At 45.8% G+C, this 13,955-nt stretch overlaps 2 protein-coding genes across 2 annotated transcripts in view; both read right to left on the bottom strand.

Moving 5' to 3' along the window:
* Positions 1 to 13,955, bottom strand: part of LOC119170160 (uncharacterized) — a 77,325-nt gene that overhangs the window by 52,849 nt on the left and 10,521 nt on the right. The gene's annotated exons all lie outside the window — the stretch shown is intronic.
* On the bottom strand, positions 11,585 to 13,864 carry LOC119169299 (cullin-3-like). Its single transcript, XM_037420413.2, has one exon. The coding sequence runs from the start codon at positions 13,862 to 13,864 to the stop codon at positions 11,585 to 11,587; it is 2,280 nt and encodes a 759-aa protein (XP_037276310.2).

Below are 13,955 nucleotides of genomic sequence, written 5' to 3'. Positions count from 1 at the left end.
AGCACAAATTTTTTAATAAACAAATCCTGGAATACACAAAAGTCGAGATCCCGAAAAATCGTACTGGCATCTACCTTACTAGCTTAAGGTACACTTTTTAAAATATTTCGAAGTAAACTATCAATGCGTGTTTTCCAGTGTTCTGAGCAAAATGCGAAATCTGTGTTCCCATATCTGACCACACTATATGATAGCGAATGAACTATCATTTTTTTCACTGGTAGAGGCACCAAGCTTTCTATATTGAAAAGCAGACATGCCACAATCTTCAGTTTGGAACAAATAAATGCCATGTGATGTTGCCAAGACATACCACTACGAAAAATTGCGCCTAGGTATCTGAATGTTTCGACATTTTCCACTGCAGAATATTTGCATGAGTTGCAATGCTCGGTGTGAAGGAAAATTGGTATATTCATTTTTTTGTGTTTTTAGAGTGCTTCGAAAGCAGATAAGTTTTGTATTTTTTTTCGTTTACAATTACGGAGTTTTCTTCAAACCACATCATTGCACTATAAATTTCACTCTGAAGAGCATTAATCGCCCCTTCATAACGTATGTTACGTGTTAATAGCACCGTATCATCTGCATACTGGTAGACATTGGCTTTACAAATTCTTAAGGGGATGTCATTCATAAATAAATTAAATAGCAATGGTTACAACACCAATCCTTGTGGCACACCAGCTGTAATATATTTTCTATTGCTAATTACTTCCCTACATCCGATAACGACCTGTGACCTGTCTTGTAGGTAATTATAGAGTACATCACAAAAAGACCCCACTAAAAGCCAAGCAAAGTAACTTTTCTAACAAAATGGTATGGTTCACTGTCTCAAACACTTTTGCCAAGTCTAAAAATAGAACACAACACAACAGGTTTTCCGGTTTTAGTCTAAAGCCGAATATATTTCATCACTAAACTCTTCCAATGATGTTATAGTACTACGATTAGCGATGAAACCAAAATTTCCGGGGTGTTAGTAGCGAGAACTTCTGTAACAAGGACGTCATAAATTGAAGCAAAATTTTTTCTAGTATCTGAGAGAGTATAGGCAAGATAGAAATCGGTCTGTAATTTTCTATATAATCTTTTTCCCTGCTTTAAACAATGACTTAACTATTGCCGTTTTTTAATTTCTCGGGAATCGATGCACTGGTAAAAATCTATTCAACATGAAAAGAAAAAAATATCTGCGAATGCTTCAAAGATCCGTCGAAGCGTGGCCACAGCCACCCCATCAATTCCTACTTATTTGGACGAAAACTGAAAAATATTCTCGAGATCTTCTTTCGAGAGCGCGGGCAAATAAGCAGATGCAGGAACAGGCTGTTTATACGTGCACGTGCGTTTATGCGCATGCTTATTCTTGGAAAAACGTGTGAAGAAGTGGTTGAACTTATCAACCACTATCTCTGGTTTCTCGGAAAACGATTTGAGTAGATAAGTGGGTGTATCCTTTTTCCCTCGCAGATTGTTTATCAAAGCGCACAGAAAAAGAGAAATCAGTACACTACGGTAAGAATAAAAATACAAGAAAATCATGAAAATGAAGTGAAAAATAAAAAATAATATGTATACACAACTATGTGGAAGCCTTCCTAAAAGACGGAAAAGGGAAGAATCTGTACATTGTGAAAAACTAAATGTTAAGACAGTCTGCAGAGCTGAGATAAAATCAATGACAGTGGACTGTGAATATAATCAATATCATGACAGTTGGCGTTACAGAGATTTCTATTCTGTGAACAGTAGAGTGATCACAGAAGTTGGCAGGTACATGGTCGATTCTCTCTAAAAAACTTACGCGGAATCCGAAAATTTACACAACTGAGAAGTAAAGAGCAGGATATCAAACCGTGAACTATTTTGTAAAGAAATAACACGTCAGCACGGTTTCGTCGCCAGTGAATTGATAGCAATGATAATGATCTGGCAGTATAAAAACGAGATCTAGAGTGATTTCTAGAAGAACGATGGTTGTGAATGCTTGGGATTTTTTTTCTGGACTAGCTCAATGGCGTCACTGTCAGATTTAACAATGCCATTCCAGATCAAAGATGCATATTCATGTTAAGGAAGACATATTACAGTGTACGATATGTGGAAGGCTGTAGGAGAACTGAATTCTCGAAAGATTCTATACAAGCACAACCGAGAGAACGAAGGCCTCGCGTGGCAGCACGTTTAGTGTCAGCAGAAAATTTTAGCATGCTATCGAAATCAACAACACAAGATCACTGATCTCATAAACCTTACAAAGGACACGGTATCGTCAGAGTACGAAAATGACACGATGAATGTTTTGCGAGATACATGAGTTTAGTAGATACAGGGAAAGGTTATTGTTATACCATTCGGATTGTGTTTATGAATAAAAATCTCACTTCAGCAAGCGACAGTCGTTAACTGAATGAATTTCTGTAAATATGTTGATGTCATTAGCATCCAGGAAAAAAAGAAGAATAACGAATTGCTAAAGGAGCATCGTTAACGTAAATAAAAATAAGAGTGGGCCTAGTACCGACCCTTGAGGGACTTTACTAGTCACTTTGTAGAATGAAGACGTTTAGCCATTTACGGCAACATACAACAGGATGTATTAGGCAGATAACTGCGCAAGAGATTCACAACAGATGCGACAACATCAAAGTTTGCAAGTCTAACCAAAAACATGGGGTGGCCGACTACGTCAAAAGCTTTGCTCCGGTCACAGTAGACTGCGTCAAACTATCCTCCCCGAGAAATAGGTGGGGAGATTTGCGTCAAGAAACTAGCAAGATTTGTGGTGGTAGTTGAGCGGCCAGTGAGAAACCCGCGTTGATCAGGAATCAACTAATTTTTCACGCTGAAATACAGTATATCTTGTGAAGAGCCAGCTCAAAAATCTATGTGGCACACACGCCTTGGCACAAAGAAATGCGCTGGTCACACGCACATTTGTGTGGTACATGAGCCGTTTACCAACGATTGCGGCTCATCTCTCGATCGTGAACTTGTCGGTGATAGGCCGTTTTTTTTTATATATATACGCCAATGTGCTCTTTTAGCGAGGCCACTCGTAATTTCACGTTGTCGCGTGCATTGCACTGCGGCTATAGATACGAAAACACGACTGTCGTATAGTTGCCTGCAGTAGCTCAATTGCCTACAGTATTGTCTGCAATAGCTCAGCAGTGCAACACTCAAGTGTTGCACTGCTAAGCACACGGATTATGGTTCAATCAATGCGATATAAATGAATGCATAAAATAAATAAATAAATACAGAAAGAAAGAAAGAAAGAAAGAAAGAAAGAAAGAAAGAAAGAAAGAAAGAAAGAAAGAAAGAAAGAAAGAAAGAAAGAAAGAAAGAAAGAAAGAAAGCTGTGCTGTCGTCGTCGCTTGGCGTAACGCTCCATGTGTAGCGTCTTGAGCGAGCACTCGCGCCAAAGATAAGTCTTCCTCACCGTGTTTTTCGAGTGCCTTGATGAGGATCACTTACAATGATCGACCAAAAAAAAAAAAAAAAAACTAGTGTGCTAGGTGCTATAAAAAAAAGCAAAGGGAAGCAAGCACGAAACAGATAGATCGAAAGAGCGAGAGAAAAATAGGAATAAGAATAAAAAGAGCAAGAAGAAATAAAAGAATATATAAAGAGAGAGGGAAAAATAAATAGAAAGAAAAAAGGAAGAAACTGAAATGAAGGAAAACAAAAAAACAGGAGAAAAGAAAAACGCCAGGCCTTCGCGGGAAGCGCAGCAAAGTTACAGCGAAAACTGGAAGGGCGCCCTTTGTATAATTAATTGCAAACTCTCTTGGGGTTACTGACACAACTTGAACATGTTTCAATACAGCGCACGACTACGCAGACACAAGAGGAGAAGGGACAAACTGCAGCGTAGTCGTGCGTTGTGTTGAAATATCTTCAAGTACTGTAACCAACTGGCCCAGCTTTCCAGTCCTTCTGCTGATACAAGTGCACTGGATATATGGGTGCCCACTACTTCAATAATTGATTCGGTGGCTGATGACGACCAAGAATTATGGATGAGCCCTTTGTAACGACTTGACAGCGTTCAGCGACCCTCTCGTAATGCAATTCATATTGTCTGGCGCCTGATTACACAATTCGCATTCTGTTACGTTTGTTCTTTATGTTACCCTTACGCTATAATCGTATGTTAACGCGGTTCCTTTCTGACATAACGCTTGTGCAGGGCTTTTGTGCGCTGTAGTTTCGATCACCAGCATGGTTCAGTGAGTGGTTGAATACATGGGCTGCCACGAAGGCCCAGGTTCGGACTGAGTTCCATCCTGGAAATTTTCTCTTATTTCGAGCGATAGCGGTTACGGACACTAGCGGCGGCGGCGGTGGAAAACTACGGCACCCTTCTTGGGATCTCATAACAACATTTAATGTGAAAAAAAAAAAACCGAAGAGAAACAAAGAAGACTGCCCTGCTTCGCGTCTCTTTCACGCCTGGCAATACTAGATCCTTGCTTTTTTTTTCTTTGTATTACTTCGGAAAAACATATTTATGTCCTATATTTACTGCCTCTACCTTTGAACAAAGCGGTTTCACTATTATACTTTTACATAGCCCGCGGCCACGTTACAGACGTCCCAATTTTTACTACTGCTTTCGACATTGATGGTTTTGCTCACAAGCCGTCGAGCCGTTGTTGCTCACAGAATCGGGCATGCGGCGAGGCGGCTATAGGAATTTAAAAGTTCAATTGAAAAAAAATAACGGTTACGAAACCCTGTCCCCTGCTGCAGCACTGTGTGTTACATTACATGCAGGGCACACCGCATCGTACATGAAGCATTCCCTCCAGCGTAGCAACCCATGGTGCTTGCTGTCGGGAAGACCAATTTTATACAGCACATAATGCCTTCCACGTTGCGCCATGTCTTTGCGAATGCCAATCGAACACGATGACCAACCAGTGCGCCTCGACCTATACGAGACGCCTCGGGATGCAAGCTGCGCGCTCGAACAGCCCTGTGTTTCGTCAGCGTATAGTGCACTGATGCCGAGAAATGCGACGCACCGCGTCACCTGGACCTTTATCTGATGCATTAGCCGTGCCTTCGAGGCAGGCTCGATGCGGGTCACACCATTGTGACGCATTGGGTACAACTTTACCCGCGGCATCATTTCGCGCACGCGCGTTCCCAGGCCGCCTATACGTGATTGCCGTTTCCAAAAGCCACGCTCATACGAACGCCTCGCGGCGACAGCTACGTGGCAAGAGGCGTGGCGCGACCGAATGCTAAACATTCAATACATTCTGCAGTGGGTGTTTACCCATGTTGACTACACGATGCGATTCTAGCCCCCGTATTCTAGAAGGTCCCTTCACTCAACGCTTCACGTTCACTTGAGAAGGCCGACGGGAGCACCGTCTCTGGGCAGGGAAAGTCACTGCATATCGGGGATAATCTGCTGCGATTCTTGAGTGGCGCAGCGTCACTTTCAGCCGAGCAGCGGCGCAGTGCTCAACTCTGTCAAGTGAAGGGTGAAAGTCGAGTGGAGGAGCGTTTGTGAATACGGGGGTAAGTAGTGCAGTGGAGTAGACCCCGAGTCATGTTTTGACGATCCGAACTTCTTGAACGTAGCTGAGGAAGCTATATAGCGGGGGTGTGTGCTTGCGTGCGGGACGATCTGACGGGTGGGATGAGTTCAATCGCGCGGACTTGTTTAGTCTAAGAAGAACCACTATATTTGTTCATAATGTATTCGGAGTGGTCTGGGTGACCATTAATGTGTTAGAAGGTTTTCGCGAACCATGTCACACCTTTAGACACTGTTCCCGATACCATATACAAGTTACTTCGCAGGTTTTGTCCGCAAAGCAGACGTTACAGAGTAACAGACGAAGTTGAAGTATACGAAATAATCTCATGAGCGCTGCTTGCCATATATGAAAGTGGGGAAGACACAGAGGTCACGGCAAATGCGAACGTCTGCGCCCATAACGCAGATCGTCCCTAATTTAATAAGTAACCGTAGATGACGAAGCCTATGCCCGGGAATTCCATTACAGAAGCTAGATTTCTAGAATTCGGCATTTTTCGTAAATAGCATGTCGGCGTACTTCAGTCGACGATACGGCGTACAATAAGCGTTATACGCACAGCCTCATATCAGCGTGACATGAGACGCAGACGCACATGTGGAACAAACTGTAATTACGCTCAGACTCGTATGTTTTTGTTCTATCTACCCGTCATGTATATGTCCGATACCACACAGTCATATGCTGGGACGTTTCAGGTTCCTCTTGCAGCGTAAATGTTAGCGGGTGAAACGAAAATTTTTCTGCCCGATCCATGCAAGAACCCCTAGCATGCATGGCCCTCAGGAATCAGGCAAGATATGCGCCCGATTTCTGCGGACAAAGGCGTACCACAAGAACGGTGGAATGTCACTATTCACCGCTGGTCCGTGAAAACGTTAAGAAAACACACGGGTGGAAAATATTAATATTTTGGGACAAACATAATACTAGGTGACAAAAACTTTAGTGAACACGCGGATTAATTCAGTGGCCAACAACGGGGTCTCAAGTCCAAGCTTCGCTGATTAACAACCTGTACGGATTGCTTGAGCGGTTATTCTTCCAACATCCTTTCTTTAAATAGTTAAGCTGCAGGCGTTGCGCAATACCGCGCAAAATGGAAGCAGAACGCTTCTCTTGTAACTATAGCCTGAAATATTTCATTCCAGATGCGTTGCATAATCTATAGACGCACGCGTCATGCCCGAAACAAGTCTTTAAAAATAGTGTAGCGTTTCGTGTTGCTTGTGCTGCTGTGGATGTAATTTATGTGGAGGGACGTTTTAATTGAGCCGGCACATGGTAGAACACAGAAAAAGATGCGTTTGATGTCACGAGAACCGTCGTCTGCCATCGCTGACACACTGATTGAGATTGGCATTCAAGCTCGGCAGCCGAAATAGAGATATTTAGCAGGTGTGTTCCAAATATATTTTTGGTCTAAGAACGGGAAGGAAGACAATCACCCGTTTGTAGCACGAAGCCACGAGGAAATCCATACGGATTTCTCAAAAAAAAAAAGGGGGGGGGGGAGGAAGCCTCTTATTTGCCGAGAAATTCGTCCTAGTCCGGGGTCATTTCTCGGCAACTAAGAGGCTTTTTTTTTTTCTTCTGAGAAATCCGAATGGATTTCCTTGTGGCTTCGTGCTACAAAGGGGTAGTTGTCTTTCCCTTTCTTGATTCTTCCGCTACCTAGCGGGTTTGCGCAGAACTCATTTGCAATATCTTTGGCCTTTTATCCGTATAGCAGTAGAGATAATACCTGCAGTATACACATTTTCATCGTTCGATAACACAGAAAAAATTACATAGATGTAATTCCCGCTAATTAGAACAGTGTGTAAGCGGCGCGCGCTGGCGCCATTGGGGGCGACGCCGACGCTGGCACTCATCGCGGCGTTGCGCAGGAGAGAAACCAGTGGAGGCGCAAAGCACGCATTGATTGATTGATTTGATTGATTTGTGGGGTTTAACGTCCCAAAACCACCATATGGTTATGAGAGACGCCGTAGTGGAGGGCTCCGGAAATTTCGACCACCTGGGGTTCTTTAACGTGCACCCAAATCTGAGCACACAGGCCTACAACATTTCCGCCTCCATCGGAAATGCAGCCGCTGCAGCCAGGATTCGAACCCGCGACCTGCGAAAAGCAGCCGAGTACCTTAGCCACTAGACCACCGCGGCGGGGTGCAAAGCACGCATTGGTGGACCGGTGCTTCCTACTGGAACATGCGAATCACTGCTAATGGAAAATGAGGGCCAGAAGATTCTTATTAGACACATATCCCCAGTCCACTTTTATTTTATGCACGCGCTGCGACTATTTATTGTTCAACAAAGCACGCGAAAAATGTCCAACCGGCCCAACCTTGGAGGTCAAGATCCAGTGCTTATATATGCGGGGGCGGCCAGTTAGCGGGTCGGTTGCATGAGCAGTTGGTGTTTTCAATTGAGAAACTCGCTAGCAGACGCTACCTGCGTCTGCGTTGCGAAGCATGAGATGGGAGCGTAGGAGGGGAGGGGAGGGGGCACGCATGCACAGTGGGCGTGTAAACGCCGCGGGGAGAAACGCCTAGAGGAGAGAGAGGGGGAGCGAGCGTTGGCTAGCAGACGCTGCCTGAGCCGGCGTTGCTAGCCGTGAGAAGGAGGGAGCGTAGGTGAGCAGAGAGAGAAGTTGCGCATGCGCAGTAAGGGTGGTCACGCCACACACCGGATTGAGCTCGACCATAAGAAGTTTCGCATCTAAAATACTCAGAAGTCTCAAAGCGCCCTAAGTTACAATATGCTTTGTAGAACCACTCTTTGATGTCTAGACTGCACTGTGTCGTGGTCGGTAGTTACGTGGCAGTATTTTTTTTTTGCATAGATGACATTCAGTCACTGGACTAGTGTGTGCATTCTAACACCTTGGTCATGCCCAAGGTGCACTCATGAATGCGAGTGCGTCACGCATAGCGTCATCGATGGACTAATTGATTTAATAAGGCCAGGAACATGGAACTTGAATCTGTTCAGGAAGGTCCACAGAAGTAAAGATTCGCTCGCTGGATTTCATGCCGATCGGTTGTGCCCACGTGATATGCGACGACAGCGTAGCTCTGGCCGGCTGGGCTGGCCCTACACCATCTCCTGACGCCGATCACCGACGACAGCGTAGCTCTGGCTGATTGAGCTCGCCCTACGCGATCTCCTGACACCGACAAGAGCTCTCACCAGTGGTGCCCGCCCTCGGACTCCTGCGACCGTCTTCATCTTTCGTATCTTCTCCTTACTTCCGTCGTTCGCTGTCCCTGCACCTCGCTCTCTCCTTCTCTCCCCATCTCTTTACCTTTTTAATCCTGTCATTTTAATCTCACCTTTACTCGCCCCCTCGTGAGCTACTGTTGAGGTGTCCTCTTCCTGAGAGACAGTTACGGGGCTCACTTTTCTCTTCTTTTTATTTAAAATCACTTCCCCAACAGGATTAATGTAATAGTTTAATTGTGGCGCTCTTGTTAGTGTAAATCAGATTATTCAGAAAGGCCTGCTCTAATCTACTACGTGATGTCTATCGTCATCACGGAACGCGAGAGCGGCATCACCCTGGCAGACGCGCGCGCTCGCTTTTCCCGTTTCTTTGCTTGCGATCGTTGCGTATGGTGTTCCATTTTCCGTCAGCGTCATTTGCGTCATTATATGAGGGGCACTTTTCCAAGCCCAGCCTACCCACCACCCGCCAGCAAAGCGGCGCTTCGTTCAATATCTAATGAAGGGAATCCTTCATGGGCGCAGTCCGGCTCGTCTTTCTGAGGATACTTTCATTCTTGACGGCATGTCTCCCCCCCAAACGTTGGGAGCGGTCGAGGCAAGCATTAACCGCAAAGCGCGGCGGATCAATGTCAAGCGCCGCATTAGCTCACTTCTTTTGCCAAGCAGTGACACAAGTGCGTAATCAGGCGCAACGAGGAAGGCGCTGTGGAGCAGAGGCAAAACGACGCGCTGCCTTTTAATGACCAATATTCTCACAAAACACGCAAGGGAAGTCGCTAACTCGCTGTCGAATCATAAACCAGTATCATGATCTGTCCGCTAAGCTTCAAAATATGAGCTTATATGGTTATACAGAAAAAAAGAATGTTTGCTGTGGCAGGAAGAAAAACGAGACAAACGCTGTAGAGTGTGCATGTGTTTGACGGAAAACAATAAGGAGAAATAAATAAATACAATGCGTAAAAGCAGGGAGGTTTAACCAGAAGGTTAATATCCAGTTTTTTTTTACCCAGTGTTGGGGAAGGAGTAAGGAGTTACGGGGAAAAAAAACTCACTTATGCAATCACCCAACAGGACTAGAAGGTGAAAGCTTTTTTTATCCTTTTTCTCGTCAACGTACTGATCCTACCCTCCCCCCCGCCATAGGCGTGCGCAAGGCTGCCCTTCAGGGGAGGGGGGGCGAAGGTTCCTTTATCGCCGCGCATCCCTCCCCATCCTGATGTCAACGTATGGGGCAGACTTCACCCCCCCCCCCCCTATTTAAGGTTACTACGCTATCCCGTTAAAAGTGAGAAAGAAAATGAGAAAGAGATGAGGATGTAGATAAGTAGAAACAAACACACACAAACACGCACGCATGCGCGGAAGTTGCGTAATAGTTTAACAAGGTGGGTTGCTCGCAGAATGAGAAGAGTTTTAACAAGATACGGATACTGGTTAATGTCCCCTAACTATCCCTCCGAGTTTACCATTTGTTTCAACTGCGTTATATTAGGAGGGAAACATGGGGGGATTAGAAAAAGGGGGTAACGATTTAGAGTACAGGGTACTCTACTATGGGAGAGCACATGAAAAACGCATATAAAAACCTTGCAAAGAAGACCGATTGTTTGTGGCCTGCATACAGCATTTAATCGCATAAAGCCAGCACTGTTCGCCAATGTTGACTATAGTCTTAAAACAATTAAATGTATGACTAAATGTTATACAAGGTAATTACCACATAATCATCTAGTACTTGCAAAACTGCAATGGGTTTTTTATCATTCGTCCACGGCGATATCAATGATAGCCATTTGCCACTGCAATTCTTTTCCATGCTTTTTTTTTATCGTGGGTCTCCCTACAGTCTTCGAACTATGGGACCCTAGTCTGCAATACGTTTCCTTCATTTTATGTATCGTTACTTTGCTAATAATAATAAACTTCAAACGATACGCGGTTACATTCGAGGCCATGATAAGAAAAAAAATAGATCAAAAACTCTATCTTCATAAAATCCGCACTTGAATCATAATGTGCTATCGGGAACGTAACCATTTAACTTAATAATTTATTCATTTACCTAGAAATTCCCATGGCAAATACTCGTTTCTGACAGTTAATGCGCACGATCTGCATAGAAATGGCACCATTTAACAACTGCAGACTGCTAAAGGTGAGGTGGAAGCGACACGAAGATATGCGAGAATCACACGCCTCTTGAAATAATACTCTCGATTGTAGACCGCATGCAAAACGAGACTGTTCACTAAAGTTCCAACCGCGTTTTCGTGCCGAATATACAGCACAAAAAGAAAAAAACTTTTGATTCCCGTAATAGATCAATAACTGGGTCATTCAGAGACGCCTGTGCTCACGCACCTGCTGTTTAGTTCTGAAATAGGCCCTTATGTCCCGAGACCCAAAACAATATAATCAAAGGTATGTGTGCTGTGGAAGTAACGATTTAAATAAAAGGCGCACTACTAGCCTCTTGTCTCACACTGGTCTCGCGTGACATTTTGGTGCTGCAGACATGGTTTCTCGTTATGTCACTTATACAAAACACTACAGCGGATATTATGAAACAACATGACCACTCATACAACTCCTATAGAGATTCTGCGAAGAATATTTATTACATTTTCAGTAGGAGGGCGAAATTTAGTTTCCACAAAGTTGTGGAAGTGCCGACGTCACAAATGCGCGGAATTGGCAGACAGCTTTTTAATATTTATATATATATATTTGTGTTGGCTGCACATTTGGACTCACTGACGTACGTATCAACTGTTGCCGCCTTTTCATGGGATATAGTTGTACACTTCGGGGTCCTCGCTGGCCTTCTCGAGGTACTCCCTTTCTACGAGAGCATCGACTCTTTTCCTGAACGCAGCAGGACTTGGAGTGTATCTGGTTTGAAGCGACTTCGTCACCTCGACGAGAAGGTCTTCGTACAACAGCGTCTTGCGTGCCTTCATTATTCGTACAATGGCCGCTTCGAGCTCATACCTTCGGTCTTCGTCAAGGTTGACCACCGGCTCATCTTTCTTTAGGGCAGCGATCTTTTTGCTGGACGTTGACTCAATCTTGACCTTCTGGAGGCCGGACGTGAAGGCTTCGTTCACGGCAAAGATGTGGTCGTTCTCGATCTCGTTTGTGGCGGGCGTCTTGGTAAGCAGGGGCTCGGAAGCTTTGCCCATGCACATCGAATTCAATGCCCGAACGAGGCTTGTTTCGGGGATGTTCGTCTCGGAGGCGATGTCTTGGCACGATATCGCGTCATAGCGGTTGAACAGCATCAGCACACACATCTGGTACGTTGTAACCTGGATGACGTAAGTTCGCGGCTGAACCTTGCCGGACGATGTGCTCGCCGCTTGGGACGTAGACGGCTCGTTCTCCGCCGGACCGTAGAACACGGCACTCATGTCTGCCCAGCCTAGATGTGGCTGTAAGGTCAGTTGTCGACCGTTATGCTTTGCCAGGTAGAACCGTTGAAATACTTGGTAAGCACTCCACGGTGCGACGGGAATCCTGATTTGCTGCGTGGCTGCTGCCAGGGGCCAGAAGCCCGTCGTGAGCACACGCACGCTCAGGTCGACCCCGTGCAAGTCCACTCTGCAAGAGGAAACCGCTTCTCTGAACTGCTGCATCGTGTTACTAGAGACGTGCATGTCCTTGAACATTGCGTCCATTTTGGATGTGAAGAGGCAGCCACATTCATTTCGGAGCTTGGCCACTATCTTTCTCTCGACTTCGTCTGAGGCACTCTTGTTGAGCAGAAGCCGCTTGGCCAAGTGCTGCTTGTAGTAGCGCTCGAAGAGGTCTTTCTCTTGCAGTGATCGAAATATAGCCATAACTTTGTCCAGCAACTGTTCAGTCTCCCCCTTGGTCATGTTTCTAATTCCTTTCCGCATCATGTCGTCTACAAATGCCGACAGATACTCGGGCGATTTGCGCGTGTTGCTGAGTATGCACTCAAAGTTTGTGGTGATCATGTCCCTGGCCAGTTCCTCATTGTTGAAACAGCGCTGTAGAATGTGGTCAAAGCGATCTCTCAGCTCCATGACTTGTGGTATTAAGCTCACCGAGTCACCGTGCTCGTTCACGACAGATTTCCCTGTACTGCGCAGGTGCTTGCTGACGCAATTGAGCAACGTCTTGGCGCCATCTGGAACGCGTTTGAGGAACCAATATAATCGGGCCAGGTCGTCCATCGTCTGGTTTTTGAGCATATACTCGACACCCGAGTCCATGTCCACGATGGCCTTCATATGTTTCCAGATGAGCTCTTTTTCTACCACGTGCAAGACTGCAACCACGGTGGACTTGTCGAGGCATCGCTTCGCCCGCTGTGACTCTTCATTGATGTGCTGTTCCACTTGGGCGATGTACTCGAGACAGTCCTTCGTTCCAATGTAACGTTGGCCACGCAACGCGTAGAATTGTGCCGACTCGTCCAGGAAGGGCTTCTCGAAGTCTTCTTCGTATACTGACCTCAAGCCGAGCCCTAAGACTACAAGCATTGCGCAAGCTTTCTTCAACAAAGCCCTGTCTACTGGAATGCCTTCACGTTCCGTCTTCACCAAGCCGAGCATAGCGTCACGAAGGTGGTCCCGCACGACGTCGTAGTGCACAACCTCATCGAGAAAGAGCAGCACACCCAGGTTTCTCACACTGTCAACGTCGTTCTTGGGCACGTATGCGTGGTCCAGGTATATTACGATGTCGCCAATCATTCCCATGCTCGTCTGGTAGTCTTCCCAGGCCTGATTGATCGTCCGCAAGCAGTCGTCGCCAACTTCAGCCAACACGAGTGGACGTACTTTTTTCACTAGGTGCTCTTTGATGGCTTCGCGCAGACCTTTGTAGAGGCGCTCCCCTTCGTTCCGTAACACCATGGCGTATGCGCATCTATACAGCTGCTCGAAGTTTTGGCTGGTGCTTCGCTTCTGCAGTATCTCGTCGAAGGCTTTTCGCAACGGCAGCCACAGGTCCTCGGTGCGGCGGTCGTCCACTTGCGGTGCAAGTTTTTGGAAGCGCACTGACTTGGCATTATTCTTGTTGGAGAACCAGGCCATGGCGTCCAGCTGTCTTCTTGGCCCACGCCTCGTGCTTGCCTCTTCGTCTTTCTTCTTCTCGGAGACGTGACGCTGTTCTACTGGGGTGAAT

Source organism: Rhipicephalus microplus, chromosome 2, assembly GCF_043290135.1.
Source record: "Rhipicephalus microplus isolate Deutch F79 chromosome 2, USDA_Rmic, whole genome shotgun sequence".
NCBI lineage: Eukaryota > Metazoa > Arthropoda > Arachnida > Ixodida > Ixodidae > Rhipicephalus > Rhipicephalus microplus.
Note: the sequence above shows the minus strand (reverse complement) of the source record. Positions and strands in the feature narration are given on the sequence as shown.

What these genes read in the sequence shown, in the direction of transcription:
- LOC119169299 (XM_037420413.2), bottom strand. Translation starts at nt 13,864, where the DNA reads ATGGCCTGGTTCTCCAACAAGAATAATGCCAAGTCAGTGCGCTTCCAA.